Genomic DNA, 24,083 nt, shown 5'->3' with positions numbered 1-24,083 from the left:
AGTCACTTTAAACTGCGTACTTTCCTTGAAGTCTCGGCGCCATTTGCACCGGACTATTGCTATATTAGTCATTCAAACTGCACTGATTGCTAGAGGGCTCTGCATCGTTTTGCACAATTGTCAAAAAAAAAAAAAAAAAAAGTTCTACCGTTTAATCTATCAATCTGTCAATTGACTGTTGTCGTACTAGAGCGGCTCCAACTACCGGAGACAAATTCCTTGTCTGTTTTTTGGACATTGCAAAATAAACCGGACCGGAGGTCGGGACGACGGCCCTTGTATACATGTTTCACACTGAATCCTTTCAATGAAATCTATGAACCAAACCGCCATCTGCTGGATCTAGTGGGGCGCTGCCAAATTTGCCCCCAATGCAAAATGGTCCCTCCCGCTTTCTTTTCAATGACTTGAATCTCTCGCCACGCTAAACTGTGAGCTTGTCCGCTGTTTAAAATAAACATGTTTAGAAATACTTGCGTAGGCGTCCAAAGCAGGAAGCGCTAAACATTGTTTCTCTGTGACATTAAACTGAAATCAGGCATTCCAAGTCTGGGAGGCAGGATGGAGAGCCGCTTGGTCAGAGAGAGGGTGGGGAAACGTCCCGTGGAGTGAATGCTTTTCCTGTTTTTGTCCTCAGCTCCTCTTTGATTTGCACGGCGGAACTGCATAAGAAGGCTGAAACGATCTTTAAAAACAAGATTGGATCAAGGTTGTAGCTGCGTGAACAATGCATCCCAATGCAAAGAACACAATGCCGTCATCACTCTGAGCGGAGCTTTGTGTCGACACATTTCCAGCCTGTGATCTCGGTGGAGGCTGAGCTGTAAATCAAACCTCACAGACTTGTAAGAGGTGCAAATGAACAGCACGCCAGCTGATGTTGATGTCAGCGCCCCACCGCGCCACCAAGATGCACGTAGCGGTTATAATAAATGACTGCAGTGTCTGCAGAGCTCCGTCGGGAGGCTGGGTGCCCCTGCATGCCATGTTGTGCATGTTTAATGATGTACAGTGTGGGCGTCACATGTGTAAAAAAGAATGCGGCTTTGTGTTTTTTTTTTAACGTGAACAGCATGCACGAGTATGCGGCGAAGGTAACTGCCGGGTGGCCTCGCAGGCCTCTGTAATGTAACCGCTAAAACATCACAAACACTTACTGTGTTGTCGTGGCTGTCAAATAAAATGCGTGCTTGTGTTTTTGGCACCGGCGTAAAAGACAAGACCCTCAGTCTCTACTCACTAAACTACTCAATCTTTTTATTGAGCCAAACTGCCACGCTTGGAGGAGTTAGATTATCAGGATGCAGAAATGTATCTTGCCCTCAAACCCGGACCCAACATAAGAGCTGTTTTCCTTCTCAGTTGGAGCTCCTAAAAGAGCCGGAGCCAAGCTAATAACACAGAGATGTCACGGTGACCGCAGCTCAGTCAGGGTTCATAAAAAAAACAAGTTACATTGGCAAGATCATAGATTTCTCCCCGGTCTGGGTGTCTGAGATGCTATCTTTAACTGAGACGTCATCTCCTTTCTCTGCGAGGGGCGGTGAAGGCGAGGGCTCAAACGACGTGTGAAAGTGGGACCAACAGCAGAAAAGGCTACGGAGGAATCTGGCAGACAGAGGAAAACATGAAAGGGAATAACGCCTGGCACGTTGAGGCTCGGCGCGCTCACCAGCATCGACATTCGCTGTGCTCTCGACACTCTGTTCGCCAAATTGCCTTCGCGCTCACGCACCTATCTCGGGTGCTCTCCAACCGCCTCTTTCACGCTGGCTGTCTCATGTGGGATGTGAAGAGGGCTCTTAAGCTGCTCTTTGTTTGCATGTTCGGTAGAGGAGTCGAGGCTGAAACGGCTCAGACAGTGACGAGTCGGCTTTGCGCGCATGCGTGCGTGCGCTTGTGGGCCCTTTCAATTGAATCTTGTTGTTCAGCACTTAGACCAGACACTCGGCCGTCAATGTCAGCATCACGCTGCACCTCCTTCCTCCTCGTTTGTAATATCATTTGTGCGTACTTGCCTTGCTCACTGAACAAAGCTGTGCTCTATCTCTTTCAGATCTTCCCGCTGAGGGGTCCAGTGGATGGAGGCACGCGCCTGACGGTGCAGGGCAAAAACCTGGGCCGCAGAGCCGAAGCAATCAAAGTCTCCATCGGAGAGGTTCCGTGTACACTCCTGCCTGAGCTCTACAGTGTCTCTGTTGAGTAAGTATCACGTAAACTGTTATGATGTCATTTGCGGTGGCGAGGTCGGTGACAGTGATATGGCTGTTGTTGTGCCCATTGTTCTACTCTGTGGCCTTGAGTTGGTTTTGTGGTGGTTCTTGACCTGCTCCGTGTTTAAATTGCCTTCAGATAACTTCTTTTGTGAATTTGAGCCCTATAAATAAAACAGACTTGACGTAAACAGTGATATACAGTCAATTCGCATACGCCATCTGTCCAAAACTGATCTATCAGTATAATCCCATTTTAGAGACTGTTGAAATGTGCATAGGAGATGATATGTGCAACAGCTTGTTGTCATGGTAACCCCTCATTCTGTTTGGCAGGTAAGTGGTCAGGCACTCGGGCATGCGAGAGTGGGCAATGCATGTTACCTGGAAAGCAAAGAAAAGAAAAAAAGAGAGGAGAAAAGGCTGAGGTCCGACATAACAGTGAACTCGACCCGCCTCGTTAATTTCAGCCGACAGGAGAAGCCGCACTGCTAGCCACACTTATTGACATTATGATAAAATCCTTATGAACCACAACATAGATGGAGTGGAGGTTCCAGTAAACAGAGCATGTTGTCTGAATGTTGAATAAGATATATAACTAGCGTATAAAAAATAAAAAAAAACAGTTCAAAAGTTTAGGGTCACCTTTTTTTTTTTTTAAAGACAAGCACTTATGTACACTGCACAGATAGTGCAAAGATATTGTATTTATAGATACACTACCATTTTTATTTTTCGATTAAGATAACATTAAATTAATCAGGCCTAAGATCAGCAACTGTAAACACTCAAAGAGCCGCGTGGACCAGTTTCCGACAGAAAAGAAAATATGGGAGCCATAAAACCCTTTTGACATCTAAAATGAAGTAATATCATTTTAACGGTCCACCATAATCTTCAAATTTAAAATGACATTTACAAAAATATCAAATTAATCATGATTTATTTTCTAAAGATATTTGGGAGCCGCAGCAGAGGGATTAAAGAGCCACATGCGGCTCTGGAGCCGCGGGTTGCCCACCCCTGGTCGAGGACGCGAGTGCTTAGTAGGCAGTCTGCAGGCCACGTCCCTAATGTTGTGTCCTGCGCATGCAGCTCACCATCATACAACGCTGGCATATTTGTGTTTTCATACATCAGGTTATCACACATTCACAACTATTTGAATGCAGCATGTTTCTCACTTCAAATGACTCCATAGCTCAGGGTTTATCACAGCGTAACCATGGCGACGGAAGGGCCGGCCGTCATAACAGAGCTCAGTGGAAGTCAGCAACTTTCCAAAAGCGTTCAAATTCGAACAGCTCAAATGGAACGGTTTATCTGGTTGTGCTCCAGTGAAGCCCATCATTGCATTCAAAGCAGGTTTGGGTGTGACCCATGACTCCCACCTGTCACTCCATCTGCTCAAAACATTCCCCCGAATTGCACAACACACAGCGAATCCCATTTCACTCCAGCAATGAGCTCATCTTGTACCATTATTTTCGATTGGCTGTTTATTATGACAGCAAGGTAAATCCTCCACAAATCACAACATGTCACACTACGACGTCGTCAGCACATCGTTGTGCCTGCTGGCTGCTTGATGGAATTGGATGTGATCCTGTGTCATCACATTCATTTTAAGTCTTTACATTCATAACCACCCATCAAGCGTGAAATTAGCAGTCAAGTCATTATTTGTGAGCAGCCCACGTCAGAAAATGTCTAAATGCAAGATGTTACGATTTTGGTCCTAGTGTGACGTCTTCGTCAAGATAATTTGAATAATAGATGATGATCATCTGCCGTTTTCTTACTAATGTACACGGAAGCACTCTCACGTCGAACCCGAAAGTAAAGCAAAGCTGCGGTGTTGTTGGATGCATGTATTTGCATGAACTGCATTGTCAGCATAAGCCTCCAATAGCCAGCACATAAACACATGACTCGCAATTTACGAGCAGTCTCTTGGTCCTAAAAAATACAACGAATAAAACACATTATTTTGAAATTGCAGAATTTCACATTTTAAAGAGGCAAGACTCATCAAGTCATTGACTTCAAGTCTAAGTCAAGTCCGGCCTCATCTGTCTTCATCTTGAATAAAGCAGCTCCCAAGTCCTTAAATTAGCTTCTTAAGTCTGACTCGAGTCAAGCCATGTGACTCGAGTCAAGCCGTGTGACTCGAGTCACCCGCCTGTGCTATCTTTAGCAAGGGTGATAAGGTGAGCAGTGGCTCATTTGCAAGAGACAGTCCAGCCCACCCACAAAAAGCGTTTAGAGAGGGGTGATAAGTGGGCTGAGTTCTTGAACTTTGCATGGGCAAGTTCCACCAAAGCATGTTGCAGACATTAGATTCTTTTCATTTGTGGGGAAGTACGAGCATCATATGCTTCCTTTGAATGTCCACATGTTCTGAAATTCAAAGCTGCTCTTGCGGAAACAAGCACATCTGCCCTCTCGGGGCTGCAGAGACAGATGTGTGACGCGAGGTGAGAGTTCGCGACTGACTGCTAAAGCAAAGATGCACACTTGTAAGCTGTCGATATTTGAACAGTCTTTGAATTGCTTTTCTGTCATTCTCACGCTCATTGAGGGGCCCTCAGCCTGTCCGTTTTGTCAAACACTCCATCAGCCAAGCGCACACACACCTGATTGCCGATGACCCTCGCCGCCATCCACTCAAGTGAAATGACGAGAGACGTCTTCTAAACTAGCCAAAACATTGCCCGCTGAAGCCAGTAACATTTCGACAGGAATGTGGCTCAAGGGTCAGTCCCGCCGGTCCCGCCTGCTTCTATTTGGAGGGTGTGTGTCCTTTGACTCACATTGTAGTCACACTCAGTACACACGCAGCACATTGGTTCAAGGCAACAGCTAACATTTCAACTACATGCTGATCGCTCTGTCTTTCCAAGAAACAGATATCAGCAGATATTGTGTGTACAGTAGCGCCTTTCTTAATCAAGTTTAATCCTGACAAACGTGCACGGGATCATGCTGGTTGCAGTGTATAAGATGTCACATTCATCATGTTTCTTTCTGTACATGACATGACGCAGCAGCCCGTGACTGCCTGTCTCATTTGAATATGAGATTATTACACACTTGTGAATTGATGTTCTTGTAATCTAAATTCCATCAACTGAAGGCTTCCAGGGCAGGTTGGCATCAGGCAGTGAATCTGTTATATTATTTATGTATGAGTGTTTTTCTCATGCTTCTTTCTTCTGGGTTTTTTTTTGGGGGGGGGGGGGAGTTCATGACAACATATTTCATTTTTGTTATTCTAGTTGGAGAAACTTAAGGCTCAATATTAAAGAGGTGTAAAAATATGCCAAACTGAACAAAAGAATCAAATGCATCTGGGACAACATATGTACACACAGCAGAAACGATAGCACCTGAGAGAGTGCAAGGAAGAAGAAAAATGGATGATGATGGTAGACAAGTTGCTAACATGCTGTTTCAGTGGGACTGCGTTTCAGATCACAAAGCTAGGTCCATGAAAGCTCTTTGAGGTGGACTCCAATAGAGATGCTGAGCCAACAGGGTGTCTCTCTCTGGTCCAATATCAGTGAACTCTGACCCCACACATGCGTGTCTGATTGAGTGAACGCACGCCAACATCTTGTACAAAGTTTTCCCAGAAGAATGGAAACTATTATAGCTGCAAAATTCTGGGGGAACAACTGGAGTTTCTTCAGGGCTTTTTTTTTTTGGTTTTTTTTTTTTTTTTTTGCTGTTGAAGATCTAAACTCTGGAATGAGCGTGGAATAAGAATTGGGTTTAAATCGTTAAAAACCCATTTGTCTTAGTTGGCAGTTTGTGGTTTTAGTTTGTGGTTGTAGTTCTGCTTATGTTTTATGTCATTTATGCTATATTCGACCTATAACAGGGGTCAGCAAATAAGTTTGGCCCAGGGCCAATTTTTTTTCCTGACAATTTCGGTCACGTGGGCAAGTCAGCTAATCAGTGTCTTTCTTGTGACGTGGTCACCTGTCACACGGGTTACGTGGCCAATCAGGTGCTTAAATACTATAAAAAGGAAGTGTAGTGAGCGCTGTAGCAGCCTTTTTTTTAATCGCCATTGCGCTGTAGCAGCCCGGCTCATTAGCGTGCCTTGACGAACGTCATCTGACCGGTCAGATATAATTGGCCGCAGGCTGCTAGTTCCCAACCCCTGACCTATATACAGTATTAATGTACAGCACTTTGATCAACTCTTTTAAATGTTCTCTATAAAAAATTTGGATTCACTTCTTGTTGTGTGTAAAAGCTACGTAGGCCCTTTATTGTAGCTTTTTGCCTAGTTTTGGAAAAAATACAGATGAGATGGACAAATAAGAGTGTCTCAATGTCATTCCTCTCATTGTTTAATATCCAAGGGCCAACGTGCCACAAAATCATTTCTTTAACTTTGTTTTGTCACGGGTCTAACAATACACCCATTTCTTCCTAAATAAGACGGCTCTCATCAGCATCAAAAGCTCGACCTCAGCCAAGCTCATCCGCATGTCATGTCACAGCCCTCCCACATGCACCGCAGCTCCGCCGCACACTGTATGTGCTGTGAAGTCCTCTGTCAATCATGCGGTCCCGCTCGCCAACGCGCTGTAGCAACAAGCAGCTGACTAAATAAAACTCACAGGGCCTGATTTACTAAAGGGGTGCGTGTTCAAAAGTTGACACCAACTTGAATGATTGCTCAATAAAACAGATGTGGGAGCTGATCAAGTAATCTGGGGCACTGTGTGCCAATTGCCTTTTGCAAGTTCTGGCAGGAGTAGATGCAAATAGATTGACTTAACACGGGCAATGTGATTGGTCAAACCCGAGACGACTTGCTGTCTTTAAATAGTGCGATTGAAAGGCAGGTGCAAACCGACGCCGCTGTGCGTAACCATGACTGTGGTTACTGTAGCGAGGAGGCATAGGCACAATGAGAGGCGACGGGGCGAACGGATCTTTTCCGCTTGTGTAAACATTTTGGAACTGCCAGAAACTAAAATTATTGCGACATATCGTCTATTTAGCAATGCGATTTTGGAGCTTGTGAAGGATCTAAGGGTTGGACTTTAGGTCATAAGGTTGCAAAACGCACAAAATTTACAATAAATTGAGAAGCAATCGTTCATTCTGCATGTTGTTTGACTGTACGGTCACTGGTTGTGGTTGTTGTGATGTCATGAGGTATTATTTATTTACTTAAATTTCCTTATCTGTGTTTGTATGTACAGTGTAGCTACATGTGTATGTGTTTTTATATATATTTATGTCCTTGGTGTTTTTTTTTTTTACTATGGATGGGTTGATTGTAACACTGAATTGCCCTTCTGGGACTAATTAGGTTTGCTGAATTTGAATCTGACTTGGATCCAGTCACAAGAAGGAGTCATGCTATATCACCCATGACAAAACTTAGCATCAACCTGGCATTTCTTTGCTTCTGGGTCATTTTAGCGCACTGTGGTAATTGCTGCTAGCTTCTCCCAGAGCAGTTTTGCGGGTGTACCATCCCCCGTTTTAAACGCGGTGTTATGTAGCATGGGCACATACATCCAATTCACACGCAGTTGGGACGAGTCAAATTTTTAAAAAAAAATTAAAAAAGGAAAAAAACATGTTTATCTTGTGCTTGCTGGCTTCCACTAAATTATTGGCATGATACATTTGTTTTCTGTAACTTAATAATGTTTTTTTTTGTACCTCTTCCACTTACATTTCTAATTCCATCACTTCAAAATTAATTTTGCCCTTGCAATGCTCTCCCATTTTTTTAAGGTGAAAACCATCATTTACCTAAAGCAGAATCTGTTAGCGAGTAAACACAAAATGTAGAGCCTCTTATTTCCTATCTTGGTAAATCAGGCACCACACAATTTAGCACGCGCTATTTGGGATCTCAGTAAATCAGGAATAGAGTGTGTGAAAATAAGAGAGAATTTGGTAAGGTTTGCTCCATCTTGGGTTGGCCCCCACCGCACTGTTGGTTGCTGTTCCTGGCTGCTTTACATTGCCATGAATACGAGATGTCCCTGATGACACGCAAGGCTTAATGACGGCCAGAAGGCTTGAGAACAAGCCTCCTGTGTGGCTTGACACATCTGGTCTGAGGTGCTCTGAACTTTACCTCTCGTAATATCATAGGGCTTATTGGATTTCACTTGTAAATGCAATCTGGTTTGATGAATGAGTTCATAACCCCCATGCTCCAAGATTCATCAAGTCTCCCTCTTCCTGTTACGTGTATTGTTTTCTCATTGTTTTTATTAACATTATTAAATAGGCAGAATTCTTGAGTGCTCTCCAGATATCATAAAGATTGGGTTGCATCTTGTGATTTGTGCAGGCTAGTGTGTCTCACTGGGAGGTCTCGACATGGCGGTACGGATATGATCCAAGTGGACGTGGATCAGAGCGGGACGGGCAAGTCAAAGGAGAGCTTCTCATACTTGGTGAGTATTCAGTCGTCTGATCTTCCGCATTCTTCTCCTCTCTCCTGTTTCCCACAACCCACCGGGAGAGTCCTCCCCAGCGAGTCAGCTGAGTGTTAACAGATGCGGTTTATGGCTCTGAAGAATGCGCGTGTGTGGGAATCTTCAAACGTTTATCGGAGCAACAACCGAGCACCATTGTCATTCTGCGCCTGTTGCCAGTAAAAACAAACAATGTCCGCCGGCGGTGCTCGGTGGTTGTGTTAATTGAACTCGGCCCACGCAGGCTCCCATTTGATTAAGAGTTTTCAGGAGTGGAAATACCCATAAAACCCACTTGTGTCGTCCTATTTACAGGAAAAGTGGATTTAATATTCAGTGAGGCTGATGCAGTACATCATATGAGTAGCTTCCAGGGGCGACCCCGCCTGTGAGATAAATCAGCCCCCCGATCTTGAGACTTCACTTGATATGTAAGGACAAAGGAAATCCAAGACAGTAAACATTGCACTCCACTGCTTTGGAAAACTCTTTTGGCCTTCCAGCCTTTGAGATGTTTGGGTCTGAAAGCTATTGACTGCACACTGTCGAAGGGTGGAGAGTTGAAGAAAAGGAAAATAGTTTTGGAGACAGGATATTTGCTTCTATCTCTTTCGTCAAACCTCAGGAAGGAAACATCTGCCTCCTTACAGCGGCTTAAGCGCCCAAACACACAATAGGTCTCCTCCGTGTACACGCTGAGGAAGTGAATCCTGTCAGTGAGGATGAGCGCTTTCGCCCACAGGCGAGGTTCACGGAGGGGGTAGAGCCTTCGGACCGAGCGCGAATGCTGATGCTGAATAGCTGCAGAGTTGGATATTCGTCTTCACCGCACACCTTGTGTGTGTGTGTGCATTTCCATGTGTATGCGTGAACAGTAGCAATCCTGCAAGCTTCAGCTTTCTTCCGTGCAGCCTTGGCTGTCTTCACACCCGTCTTCGGTGAGCTGCTGCTACAGTCAGCAGCTGTACGAGATATTGAAACCTCAGAAATTGAGGAAAACCTGCGTTTTTGTCAGCATCAGGAAGCAGCAAACACGGTTAAAGATGTTCTGCCTTTTCAAGCTTCACGAAAAGATCACGCTGGGTGGCCAAAAGCAGATTACCTAAATGTGACTGCACACTAAGCATATCTACACAGTTGAATGAAATTGTTAAAAACAAACTTTTATGCTGGAAAACTTTTTGTCTTTACATTTTATGTACAGAATAGATTCAATCATTTGGCCATTTTTTTTCCGCTTACTTTCAACACATAACTTCCTTCCACAGGTGGAAAAAAAAAAAAAATCGAAAAGCACACGATGTCGGTTTCACGTGCAAATTAGTTCTCCTTACCTGCGTTTACTAACACGGGACAAGCTGTCAAAGCGGAGAGCACATTTGCGGCTGAGTCTGTAAGGATTTTGGCTTGAGGTACTTGGCCCGGGGGCAGGGAGGTGTCAGGTTCGACAACCACCATTGTCCAGCGAGCAGATGGATGACAGACGAAAGCGCTGGAGAGACAGCCAAGGTCCCCTCGAGCAAGGCACTGAAACCCCAAGTCGGGGGTTGTGAATGTAGCTATAAAAGGAATTTCTGGTCAGAGGGCAATACATGGTATTGTTCTTCTTTGCGTTCAGGTACCAAAGATGGTCTCCATGGAGCCGAGGAAAGGCTCTCGTGCCGGAGGGACCAGAGTGACCATCAGTGGGGAACACCTGGGAATTGGTTCTGAGGTTCGAGTCATGGTCAACGACACGCTGGAATGCATCATCACAGAGTGCGTAACCATTTTGTAGTCAGCAATAAACGCCTCAATCGTCTTGGGCATGCCATTAATAAAAGATACAAATTCCGCACTTAGCTTTATGTTCCGAGCTATTACTCGATGAATTAAACCTTTATACGAGGCCGCTTGTAACTGAAAGACTTTGTATTCCAAGATGGCTTGAATATATTCTGAATGGAAACCTTTCTATGACCCATAAATCTGATTGATTAAACACGGCGCTTTGTTGAAGTCCTTTTCCCCTTCTTTTAGGCGAACAGATGACACCATTCAGTGCACCATGCCTCCAGCTCTGCAGGCAAGCAGCGAGTCGGTGGTAGTGTGTGTGGAGTTTGAGAACGTGTTCTGTCAGAGTGAGGAACTGAGCACCGCATACACGTACGAGAAGAACCCCACGATCAGCATCATCAAGCCCGATAGGAGCTTCCTCAGGTTGGTGAAACATTCCTTGACACTCTTGTTTACTTTTTGTCATACGTCTAGATATGACTTACTCGGTCGGGTGTGTGTGCGTTGCAGTGGTGGCAGGACCATCACGGTGGTGGGCCACGGATTTGACCTGGTGCAGAGTGCCACCATGCAGGTGCTGGGAATCGGACGAACTGTGAGTTATCAACCGCACTGTGTGCGAACACGGTTACAACCTTTTACCGTGCCATCGGCATCACATGTAAAAGGTCAAGAGAGCTACAATTGCAGCACTGGGACACAAACCACGACATGTCATTTGGCCGTGGCAAAGCCATTGAGAAAACCGCAGTTTGAATGTGTGAAGTGTCCGTCGGGAAGAAGACGTTACGGGAGGGAAACTGCTTGGAAGTGAGACACGATGCTTTTTGTAATTTACATTTCAACAGCTAAGTTGGGATTCAAAAACGTGATCATTGAGGGGACTGGCTAATGAATTTACTTTTCTGTTGCTCGGATTAATAGCGCGTTTGACGCTGAAAAGGGGTAGCGCCCTGTTGACTACTATCAGGGTAGCCATTCTGTTTTGCTAAACGATTCAAAGATAACCTAAGCAAACATTTGATTCACAGTTGTTCATCCCAGTCTGTCCCTTTAGACGTCCTGCGATCTTCTTTGTACAACTGTTGATGACATCCGCTCGATTTATCCTCCTCACCCAAAGGTTCTGCTGGATTCATTTAGAATTTTTTTGGATGGAAATGGAAAATACCCTAACATTTTATATATATTTTTTTCCTGGTGGTTGTACAAACATTATGAAAATGTCTATATCGGTTCCTCAGTCGCGTTCCCGCTCTATCACAGATCTTTCAGCAATCGTTTTTTTTTTTTTTTTTATGGGTTTTTACAGCGCATGGCTGTATACTGCAATGCTCTAAAAGGCATAGATATATAACGCACAGACAAAACAATACCTAAACTTTTTTTCTTTACATTGTATGCTGCAATTTGTTTTATGGTTCATAATGTGTTTACAATGTGTGGTTAAAAAGTGTTTTTAATACGTTTAAATGTGCTTTTTTATCCCTTCTATATCGGCGCTTTTCACCTTTGCCCCGCGCAATGGACGGATGTTGACTGTAACCACACTTCAATTCATGTTCTCTGTGTTGTGTTTTCAGATCTGCGCAGTTCTTTCGCCCTCAATGATCACATGCCCGTCGCCAGCCTCCAGCCGGTCCCAGCAGACCTCGGTGCAGTTCTATCTTAACGGAGTCCTGTACGTGGACGACCGCCCCTTCCTCGCTGACAATGAGGCCAAGGAAGAGGAGGAGGAAGAGGAGGCGGAAGAGGAGCTTCAGAAAGGTCACTTCCTGTTGGATTACATCGAAGATCCTCAGTTCTTCACAGCCAACAAGGAAAAGTTGATTAAACATCACCCAGGAGAGCAACTGACACTCATCATCAATGTGAGTCAGATTACTGCTTCACTGGCTTGTGGCATATTAACAAGCAAACATTCCATTTTCATTTCAAACAAATTATGGGTGATTCACGGTATCTTCATGAAGCTGATAAAGGCACAACCTCAAGTATTATGGAACATAGTTTGACACTCAATAACAGACACCTGTGGTGAAAATGAAAAAGAAAATAATGCTAATTTATCGGGTACGAGCTAATGAAATGAAACTCGGCGGCTGGTTTAGGTCCTCATATGCTTCGTTTCCTTCCTGTCGAACTCAGTGGCTAGACAATAGGTGGGACAAGATATTACAGCATGTGCCAGGGTTATTTGCTACAGGCACTTACAATATAATAAATCCGTGACCGTAAGGCTACGTTTACACTCTGTTAGCGGCGGCCACATTTGCCCGAAACATTATTATTTATTTTTTTTCCCTCCGTATTCAAGTCTTGCGAAGTTTCCTCACAGTTTGTCACAGTATGTGTCATGGGCCGTGGGGGAAGATGTCAAATATCTCTTTGAGCATCCGCGTTAGTCATGACCTGTCACCTTTGCCCGTCCCGTACCCCCGGCGTCGTCTCCCGATGTGTCCAATGTGACTGCTGTGGCCGCTGGGAACGTCGTGTAAAGGTAGCCTGAGAGCGCTTCTATTTTACAGTTTCTCTCTGGTCAGGGAGTAGGTGGCACAATAATAGAATTGAGTTGATACACGCATTTTAAATCGCTGCGAAAATGAACTGTAATTATGAAAGGAGGAGGAAGACAACCATTTCGGACAGTTCACAGCCACAGTTTCCACGTTCCTGGCGAAACATAGAGTAGATTCAATTCCAGGAAATTTGGTTTTTTAATATAAAACTCCCTAATGGATGTCAGACGGTGAACGTGTGGAAGAATATTATATCAAGATAACTCTTTGTTCAATTGGACTCAAACCCATAATTGAATTCTGCTGGATATTGAATGAGTACATGCATGTTTTCTGTTGAGGTCTGTGTCACATAGAACATTGCGGACGTTGTGATTTTCCGAGAAAGATTGAGAGTGCAGTGAGCACTCGGGACCAGATTCAAACATGTGTCAAATAGTAATAGCGGTCTTCTGATCTTGTCATGGTTGTATGATGAATGGTTCCAGGCCATGTGTTGCAGATGCTTAGTCTTAAGCAATTATTAGATGGAGTTTTGACCACATTTCAATCTGTCAGCGCTTCATGTTAGTCTGCAACACCTCAGGTTGACTGGCAGAAAGTGCTCGCTTACCATCCTCCAAAACACCCGCATTTAAAATATGGTTTTCTCGATGTTTGTGAAATATAGCAAGAAAAGCTACTGATAATGAACATGCAATCAAGAGATTGAGAGAGTCTGTCGTATCTTGTTTGCGTGCAAAGGAAGCTCAGCTGTCTCCGCTGCAGGGCTCCGCGTTCCCGTTTGCATAGTCCCATTCACACCAGAGGCGTAGAAAACACGTGAAAGGCCGCGTCCGGTGAGACGTGTTGGCCTCTCCTGTGATTTGGGGGATGGGAGGATGGGGTCCCAGGTACCTGTGTTGTCTTGGCTTCTCCAGACTCCGAGCGCCTGTCTGCTCGGATCCATCCACCCCAGGGGCCACCGGCTTCAACGCCGCGTGACGCCACGTGCTAACGGCACAGTCTAAGGCCGACGCTAGCATGCTGTGCTGTTTCCCCTTTACGTTAGCGAGTGTGCCAATGACTTGTTTTGTTTCCCGTTTTATTTCGAGACTTGCAGTTCTACTTATGGTTGACCTGTAGGCAGTAGCTGGGCTGAAAAGAAGGAAAGACAGTGTTTCTTTACCGGGAACTCGACTGTCAAGCAGAGGCTCTAATAAGCAACTTTTTGTTTTGTTTTGTTTTGTTTTTTTAAATCTTTTTTTTGACCAAGCGTGAATTGTTAGTGTTGCATATGGGATTGTGCACATTTTACAAGATTCCGCGACATATTTTTACATGATAGCGTGATGCTTTTCGTGTCAGCATGTGTGCGTAATTTGTGTGTGTGTTCGGAAGCATTTGTTGACAGAGACCTGGGAGGGTGGCATCCGCAATGGCGACAGGAGAGGGCCTTAAGGGTGTAATCAAAGCAAGGAAACACACTCGGGATAAACACACACACACATACTTCCTCACTTTTGGGAAAGAAAAAAAAATTGCAATTCCATTCAAATTGGCTCTCACTTTCCTTATGTTGGCCTTCTTCCCTGTTTGTAATCCCATCGTGTTGGTCGCCAAGTTAATTGCTGAGAAATGTGAAATGAAAAAGAAGTGCCTAGCAAGACAAACAACAACACAATCAAAGGCCCACATTCGCCACTCGGCTGCAGAGAAAGCAAGTAGTGAAATGTAATTAGATTTTCTCTTCATTATCAGGTGTTTCAACCAAACATATAGGGCGTCAAATGTCTGTGAGGAGACAATTTTGCATTTACCACTAAGGCTTGTTTGGATGCAACACCGAATGACTGAGGAACAAAAGCCATCTGCAATCTGTTCATGTAAGCCGATGGGACTGTGACGGCAAAACATAATAATATCAAAGCATCAGCTTTTAATCAATCGTCATGTGCTTCCTGTTGTGGATTCAGCGCAGAATATTGAGATTTTAGCTTTGTCTGTGCTTCTTGTCTTGCATCATGGCTCGAGTAATATTTTTCTTTTCTCAAGAGCTCCTTGATGCCTTTGTAATGCTATCCTGGGAGAAAAAAAAATAAGTTAGATTCAGCCTATTGCGGACGCTTGTCCGATAGAAATCTTGAGCTACTACAATTCTGATATTTGTCAAATGTTGGCTTGTTCTCTTCGAGGATATTGACGATTGTTTGTTTTTTGACAGGATTTAATTAATATTATTGCGTTTTGCATGGAACTGCACCCAAACACTTTTGAAATTTGCCTTAGTTATTTATCAAGAAAAACACCCTCTGTGAGACTTGCTTCCCGTTACATCAATGTGAAGAGCAGCTCTATTATTAGCAGGATTACACCAAAACTTGAAGCTGTTAGAATCCCTCTTGAGTGGATTATGCACCAGCTGCCGTGTATCTCCCAAGTGGAGAAAGCTGACAGTAACTCCAAACAACACCACCAGGACAGAAGCAAAAGTCATTAGTAGAAGAGTTTCCTGTGAGTGCGTGACACAGAAATAGCAGAGGAGTCCAAGTGTGGCGCGTGACACAATTGTACAGCTCGGACAACAAAGAACAAAGGTGTTTTTTTTTTTTTTTGTCCCACCCCTTCCCTGCATGTTGGCTTCGCTGACAATTAGTCTTAACTAGTCCTGTTGGTGTGAATGTGAGTGTGAATGCTTGTCTGTCGCTATGTGATCAGTCAGCAGGGACCTTGCAAAAGAGGGATGGGCATAATAGTTGATGTATTAAGCAATGGTGTGGAACTTGATTAAGATGATTAGCTAGTTTGCTGTTTAGAGGTGAAGACCATGACGTCAGCTACGAAAGTTGATCTCCAGTACGTCCACACAGACCTCCACCGTTGGCACAACTTCCTTTTGGCATCATCGATCCGCTCAGTATATAGAATAGGCTAGCTAAATATATAGATAGGTAGATCTGTGATTTCTGCGACCATAATAGAGATTATATACTGTTGCTTTCAGTGTTGTAATATAATCCTTGAACCTTTTGGTCAACATCATGTACTGTACTCGTAAATGTTTCATGAATGATGAATTTAGCAGGAGGGGTGACATCGTCAACAGACTTGACGGCTTGAAATTGCTATGTTGGTTTTTCCAACCGACGTCGTCCGGCAAAGGGCTTGAGAAAGTTATTTTAGGCAGGAGCAGGGTCTCCGTCTGCAGGTTTGTTTGTGTAGTCTCGGCCATCTAAAGTGGGAGCGTTAGCGGGATTGTTTGCTGCTTTAAGCTGAACTTCATCCCAAAGCGAAAGGACGTCTGCTGGCTTCCTCTGCGACGGGCCCACCGCAGCTCGAGTTATCGCTCCCTTTTTGAGGTCCTCCGGCGTCTCGTAACGCTCAGCCACTGACAGCTGTTTGTGTTCCTTCCTGTTGCAGAAAGGGCCCAGCAATCTGGAGCTGATGCCGGACGAATACTCTGTGATGATTGGCCCGTACCCGTGTAACATCAGCTTCCACAATGACCAACTATTCCATTGCACCATCAACGGCCTGCTGCGCTCCCATGAGACAGAGATGCCCGTCACTGTGAGTATTGCGAGCCAGCGAGTATGCAAACATAGCCTTCTCTTTAAATATAGTGCTGGCTGATTTAAAGACAAGATAAATTCAATATATTGTAAATTGTCCTTTCCAGGGCCTCAGTTTGATGCTAGCTCCATAACAGCTCCATAACGAATCAAGCAATATATTTCAAGAATACACCTTTGCACCATGTCACACATACTTTTGAGTGCCTAAAGCTCAAGTGGTCTCATCATCATCAAAAAAAAATAAATAAATAAATAAAAACCTTCTATGTCATTTGGCCTACACAGAATGAATAAGAAAAAAGGCTGAACAGCTTGCATGATGATTTCAGCCTGCTTCTTGTCAGAAACGGGGAAGCCGTGAAAGTGGATGCCAAAAGCAGACTCGACCAGATGTACGAAAATACACAGTTTGTTAAATAAGGGAGCACGTAGAACAGGAAAACACGCAAGAGAAAAAACACACAACACGAGGGTATTAAAAGTGAATAAAGCAAAAGCGACACAACAAAAGGTCAGTGAAAATTACAGATAATAACTCGATGTATCTAGGAACTAAGGTATGGGTGAACGGTGCCGCGTTGAAACGCAAGCAATGTGGAAAAATATAAAAATCAAAACCAAAAACACTTATCTAAAAAAACTCTGGTATACTTACTGTTGGCAGCAGAAACAGGAGACCAAAAAAAAAAATCAAACACAACCGAAATACAGTAGCTCACAAGAAAAATACAGAAACTGAAGAGATGGCGAAATAATTAGTGAGTAGCTGCAAGTAAGCAAGTGAATAGTCCGACAAAAGCTCTCTGCCGCAGCTGCATCTATAAAGTCGATGATTGTGATTGGCAACAAGTGTGTCGCCAAAAGCACCGCCCACCACAGTTCACAAAAAAATACAGCTGACAAGAAAGATGACACTTCTCGAGTGCCATAGTTTGAATGTGTGAAGAAAATAAAATGTAACATGAGGAAAATTACTTTGAAAGTCAGATGGAACGCCGGCTGTAATTTACATTTACGCATAAATAGTCATGGTGGGAATTCAGAAATGATTAACATGATCATTGAGGGACTGGCTAATGAGTTAACTTTTCTGTTGCTCGGATTAATGGCACAATGTGACGTTCTTTCATGGAAGTTAAGAACAGGAAAGATTTTTGTTTGTTTGAAAATAACCTGAAAACATGTACAGGATACAACCCCAATTCCAATGAAGTTGGGACGTAGTGTTAAACATAAATAAAAACAGAATACAATGATTTGCAAATCATGTTCAACTCATATTTAATTGAATACACTACAAACACAAAATATTTAATGTTCAAACTGATCAACTTTATTGTTTTTAGCAAATAATCATTAACTTAGAATTTGATGGCTGCAACACGTTCCAAAAAAGCTGGGACAGGTTTTAAATAAGACTGAGAAAGTTGAGGAATGCTCATCAAACACCTGTTTGGAACATCCCACAGGTGAACAGACTGAGCAATTCAGCTTCCCTGAATCGCTCAGTCATTCACAAGCAAAGATGGGGCGAGGTTCACCTCTTTGTGAACAAGTGCGTGAGAAAATAGTCGAACAGTTCAAGGACAATGTTCCTCAACGTACAATTGCAAGGAATTTAGGGATTTCTTCATCTACGGTCCATAATATCATCAAAAGGTTCAGAGAATCTGGAGAAATCACTGCATGTAAGCGGCAAGGCCGAAAACCAACATTAAATGCCCGTGACCTTCGATCCCTCAGGCGGCACTGCATCAAAAATCATCAATGTGTAAAGGATATCACCACATGGGCTCAGTAACACTTCAGAAAACCAATGTCAGTAAATACAGTTCGGCGCTACATCCGGAAGTGGAACTTGAAACACTACTATGCAAAGCAAAAGCCATTTGTCAACAACACACAGAAACGCCGCCGGCTTCTCTGGGCCCGAGCTCATCTAAGATGGACTGATCCAAAGTGGAAAAGTGTTCTGTGGTCTGACGAGTCCACATTTCAAATTGTTTTTGGAAATTGTGGACGTCGTGTCTTCCGGGCCAAAGAGGAAAAGAACCATCCGGACTGTTATGGACGCAAAGTTGAAAAGCCAGCATCTGTGATGGTATGGGGCTGTGTTAGTACCAATGGCATGGGTAACTTACACATCTGTGAAGACACCATTAATCCTGAAAGGTACATACAGGTTCTGGAGAAACTTGTGCTGCCATCCAAGCAAAGTCTTTTTCATGGATGCCCCTGCTTATTTCAGCAAGACAATGCCAAACCCCATTCTGCACCTGTTACAAGAGTGTGGCTTCGTAGTAAAAGACTGCAGGTACAAGACTGACTTGCCTGCAGTCCAAACCTGTCTCCCATTGACAACGGAGACCCCGGACTGTTGAACAGCCGAAGCTGTACATCAAGCAAGAATGGGAAAGAATTCCACCTACAAAGCTTCAACAATTAGTGTTCTCAGTTCCCAAACGTTTATTGAATGTTGTTAAAAGAAAAGGTGATGTAACACAGTGGTCAACATGACCCTGTCCCAGCTTTTTTGGGACGTGTTGCAGCCATAAAATTCTAAGTTAATGATTATTTGCTAAAAACAATTAAGTTGATCAGTTTGAACATTAAATATCTTGTCTTTGCAGTGTATTCGATTAAATATAGGTCGAACATGATTTGCAAATCATTGTATTCTGTTTTTATTTATGTTCAACACAACGTCCCAACTTTATTGGAATTGGGGTTGTATTGTATTTTTCAAAGCCGTTTCAAATGAGTTTGCTTTATTGCTAAAGGCTGCACTGTATTTGTTCACAGAGTACACTAGTGGCTAGAGAACAAAAAAAAAAAGTTTATTCTTGTCACTTTCCTACTATGTTCCGTGTGGGAATTTAGTACACCTCAATAGGAAGACCTGTCATTTTTTTTTTTTACTAGCTGTCAGCGACCCACCCAAAACGGGTCCACGGCCCACCAGTTGAAAATCACTGCTGTAAAGAATAGCGTTCTGTCATGTACTAGCAGTTCCCACTTTAGGTTATCGAGGCCTTAAATGGGACGCTTTCAAGACAAAAGGGTAATATCTGACAGGCTGCTGTGCTAGCTGTCTGCTCACTCTGATTTTGAAGCATGCAAACCAAATTGGCCAAACGTAATGTGACCCACAATGTGTCAGCGTTCACCACAAAGTCATTACGCGTGCCCGGCTTATGACAGCCTTTAATCGGTGTAATGTAATTCCCATTTATCTCCTTAATCCTTGATCAAGCTGCCATTTTTTGACGAGACAATTTGTCAGTAAGACACAATCTGCTGATGCTGACATGGGGTTGGTGTGTTCGCCGGGGTGTTAGTTTTGTCTTTGTCACAATGAACTTAATCAAGATGAAGCTGATTTCCTTTGCAGTCGTGAAAGAAGCGGACGTTCTTGTCCCAGCTGTTTGTTTTTCTCTATTCGCCTCTGTTTCTTTGGCGGAAAGTATTCATCAATATTTAAATAAGAGCCAGAATGTGAGTGGTTTGCTGAAATAGCTCCGAAACATATGTCAGTCTGTCGCGAGAGTGCTGCTGCAAAAACCATTTTGCCTTTTTTTTTTTTGTTTAACACAGAAATAGAAATATTTGCTTTGGGCTCCGCAACCACCACTGTGTGTGTGTTTTTGTTTTACGGCATTGACTGAGAATAAACACTCGCAAATAGCAAAGCGAGGTCTTGGGTCAAATGAAATACCGACGCGTCAAGTGGTGGCATCTTCAAAGTGCGTGACAGCAGTGGGAACAACAGTTAACACGGACGCCATCACAGAGGGTGTGTCCTTCTCTGTTGTTGGCATAGTTGAACATATGTGCATGTATGTTTTCTTGGTGCGTTGCTTGGATTTCTGCCCTGACTTTTAGAAATGGTAGGTCTATTTTTACAAGGCTGCGTTTAGCTTGGCTCGAAAACGGAGCCGGGCTGCACAAGTCGACGAGGGGAAAACGTGTTTCTCGTACCCCGAGCGAAACAGGAACACGGAACAATGGCATTTTCCCCCCTCCATTACATTACATTAGGCACTCTCTTGCAGTGTAAATAAATTCCTGCACCAAGTTAAATCACAAATTTAAAAAAAGTGCAGCAAGGATTTGGTGTGAGGATTGGGTTTTTTTTTTTTTTATCTCTTTCTATGAATGTTGGAATTCGCTGAGGAGAGGGAAGGAAGGAAGTGGGGAGGGACAAGAGAAATGTTGCTGACTCCTCGCAAGGCAGAAGTGGAAGTCCTTTTCTTGTCACATCTGGGTTAGTGTGAGCCATGTGACTCCATGCAGTAAGGCCATTCTTCAAGTCTGCACTTCTTCATTTGTCCCACATGCACCTTGCGTCCTAACGACTGCATCAGTCTTCATGTTGCCAGAAAACAGAAACATTCTTATTTTATTTAATGTGAATTCAGCAAGCCTTGAAACAGATTTTCGGTGCTGCTGCCATAACAATTGTTTTTTTTTTTTGTCGAGGATTTTGTATAAAGTCTGTTGTTCCTTATGCTTGTTCTTACAAACAAGCATTTTGTCTCAGAAGAAAGACTTTTATGACAACTGTTATATAATGTTAATGCTTCTTCGTAAACAACACGGCAACGACAGTGCATTTAGCACATAAGACCTTGAGAGGAGTTGATATTGTGGTGCGATAATGACAAACAACGGATTAGAAAAGAAAAGGAACGAGTGAAAACATATTCGATGCCACTTAATTCAATGTGACACCGTCATTTTGTCTGTAAAAAAAGAAATACAATGAATCATGCAGTCAGCGTGAGCCGCAATGAGAATTTTAACCAAGCTGTGATCAAACTTGCCCACTCTAAAATGGCACCTGAGTGGTTTTAAACTCATCCGTGAAACATAAATGAAGTTTGGCATATCGCTGAAACAGAGACAGCTTGTGAACACATTCGAAGGGGCTTTTAGGTTTCTTTGGACATAAATCTGTCTGCCTGGAGGTCATTACGATTGTTTTTGATTACTTTACACCTCTTGCGAGCGCATGACTAAACAAACCAAAAAAACAAAACAAAAAAAAAACCCTCAAACACATTCTGTTATGGTTTAACCATTTGATATAAAACATTTTATACATGAAGTCGACAAAGCATTAAAACATTTGAGCAACTTCATATGTTTCTCAAAAGGGCGAAAAAGATACACTATTACGAATTGTCCAGTCTTTTGTTTTACTCTTTCTTCTTTTGATAAATAACAGCAGCGGGAAGTAACAAAGTACATTTGTTACTGTACTTGAGTGGAATAAGAAAAAAAAAAAAAATGCTCTCGTCTCAATTCTATTCTGCTCTCTTCTCTTCCAGGTGCAAGTGGGCAACTTTCGGCACACCATCGCCAAAGTGCAGCTTGGCGGCAGCGAGCTGGCCATCGTGGTGTCCATCGTGGTGTGCTGCGTCCTGCTGCTGCTCTGCACCGTGGGTAGGTCGCCAGGAGATGGAAACTCCAGATGGCACTCAGGCAAACAAACGGAATCCGTCTTCGGGGTCCGCAGCACAAAGGCATCGTTGTCGCCCCCTCGCTGATCGTTTTAGCAGACAGCTTGATTCACAGTAGTTGAGAAGCATGTCTTTAATTTGGTCAATAAGATTTATTTGTAGCCTTTTTCTACATACAAGGGTCAAAAAGTGCGTGATTAAAGATATGAACATACAATTACAAAAAAAAAAAGTACTAACAGAATAGCAGCTGCCAACAAGAACAACATCGCTTTAGAAATAAATTTTACAGTCACCTGAGTAACATTGCTTCAGTATATTTATGTAGCTTTTTTTTTTTTTTTTTTTTACAGCTGTCAGTCTGGGATTTGAAACATGTCTAAACGTACACGTCTTTGCTCCTTGCGTGTGTCCGCAGCCCTTGTTGTTTACTGCACGAAGAGCCGAAGGGCAGAGCGCTACTGGCAGAAAACATTACTCCAAATGGAAGAGATGGAGTCCCAGATCAGAGAGGAGATCCGTAAAGGTGTGTTTAATGCACACACACAAAGAGGCACACACTACTATTTTCTCAGGCCTTGTTCAGACTTCAAATGATGTTCCGTGTCAGTTTACAAGAAAAAAAGAGCACAGAGCGAGACAGAAATATCGACCACTTCTGTTTGTCGTTTCGTGCACGTTTCCGCTTGTTTGTTTGTGTGCCCGACAACCGGTGTTTGTTGGCGGATTTTTACTGTTTCAAATGCGACAAGTACGTGATACATTTGTTGACAGATTTGTGCCTGGTGAGGCGTGACTCATAAAGGCCGGGCAGCTCCTGACAAGTGATCAGTCACATGCAGTCACAGTGATTTGGCCACATCGCCTCCACGGGGGCAAGGCTCCGACGTGTGTGCGTGCGTGTGTTTCTAGGGCATGCGAGTAAAGCTTCGCGAAGGCCACGCCACGTCTATGAGCAGCGAGATTTATGGCTCCGAGATAACGGCAAGGATAGAGGAAGAGGAATGGAGGGAGGAAGCCACGGGTGTAGGAGTCAAGGCGGCGAGTCCGAAGAAAAGCAGAAGTGCATTGGATGCTGGTGGTGGTGGGGGCGAACAGGTTTCTTAGGTCAAATTTGTGACCTCGTTGCGGATGTGGAATGTCCACAGAGGGAGAGCCACACATCTGCTGAGACAAAAGCTTTGCTCAACACAGAAGAATAGGGAGGAAATGAAGATGGCAAATGGACACGTTCCAGCTGACAGGAAAGGGAGGTCTGCTCTTTGGGCCTTCTGGGGCTCATCACAAGTTGAGGGTGTGAACTTACTAGTGCTTTAGAACACATTAGTGAGCAACTGGATAGATAAGGCAGGAGGATGCTTTTCCGAAATCCTTTCCAGCCAAACACACTCTGAAGAAACCAGCATCGTAAGCCCAAATATGTCTCGCACGGTGCGGCAGGAAGAAATCCGCATCTGATTAGACAGCATCAGACAACGTTATTCTCTCCTATATAAAGTGCTACCACTACCACTAGGCTTGTCAAATTGAGCCTATGTACACAACCTAGACCTGATATAGCTGCTCCGCTTCAATCCATGCTGGACCACGGCACCCAGCAAAGCAAGAGAGGGGGCTTTGTATATTTAGTATTCATCCTGCATATGACACGAGATCTAGGAAATGAACTGATGCAATCCTGTGTTCAAATCTCTTAATAACTGAAATCGCATCTGTTTGGACGGATATCCCAGAGCCTTGGAGAATTTGATGGCACACATTTTTGTTGGGGAAAACAAAAGGAAACAAGAGCACACAGTGGAGCGCAGGCCTCCAGCAAGGCTGAAGAATAGTGCCAGCTTGTGCAAGAGTGAGACCTCCCTCCTGGCTTTCTGGCTTGTGTTCTGGCTCCCAATCTTTTCTCAGCACCTGAGAAAACCTGTCCTCACATGAATTAATATTTGTAATAAAACTGTCAATGCAAAATAATCATTTAAAAAAACAACTTCATTTGAAGCTGAGAAATAGATCTTAAAAAAACAACAGTGTCGGGTGAGGTGTATCCTACCCCAGCTTACTTGAGGCGAAAGGCCGATTACACCCTGAACTGGTC

At 43.7% G+C, this 24,083-nt stretch overlaps 1 protein-coding gene across 1 annotated transcript in view; it reads left to right on the top strand.

The window, feature by feature from the left end:
- plxnd1 (plexin D1) overlaps nucleotides 1-24,083 on the top strand; it is a 79,407-nt gene that overhangs the window by 35,463 nt on the left and 19,861 nt on the right. Inside the window, exons 13-21 of the mRNA XM_061769555.1 lie at nucleotides 2,057-2,202; nucleotides 8,554-8,659; nucleotides 10,299-10,438; nucleotides 10,700-10,879; nucleotides 10,967-11,051; nucleotides 12,040-12,327; nucleotides 16,375-16,524; nucleotides 21,860-21,974; nucleotides 22,410-22,517. Of these exons, the coding sequence (XP_061625539.1) occupies nucleotides 2,057-2,202; nucleotides 8,554-8,659; nucleotides 10,299-10,438; nucleotides 10,700-10,879; nucleotides 10,967-11,051; nucleotides 12,040-12,327; nucleotides 16,375-16,524; nucleotides 21,860-21,974; nucleotides 22,410-22,517 (1,318 nt within the window). The remainder of the gene's footprint in view (nucleotides 1-2,056; nucleotides 2,203-8,553; nucleotides 8,660-10,298; nucleotides 10,439-10,699; nucleotides 10,880-10,966; nucleotides 11,052-12,039; nucleotides 12,328-16,374; nucleotides 16,525-21,859; nucleotides 21,975-22,409; nucleotides 22,518-24,083) is intronic.

The sequence above is a fragment of the Phyllopteryx taeniolatus genome, chromosome 1, assembly GCF_024500385.1.
Source record: "Phyllopteryx taeniolatus isolate TA_2022b chromosome 1, UOR_Ptae_1.2, whole genome shotgun sequence".
Classification (NCBI taxonomy): domain Eukaryota; kingdom Metazoa; phylum Chordata; class Actinopteri; order Syngnathiformes; family Syngnathidae; genus Phyllopteryx; species Phyllopteryx taeniolatus.
The sequence above is the reverse complement of the archived record's forward strand: the minus strand, read 5'-3'. Positions and strand labels throughout refer to the sequence as shown.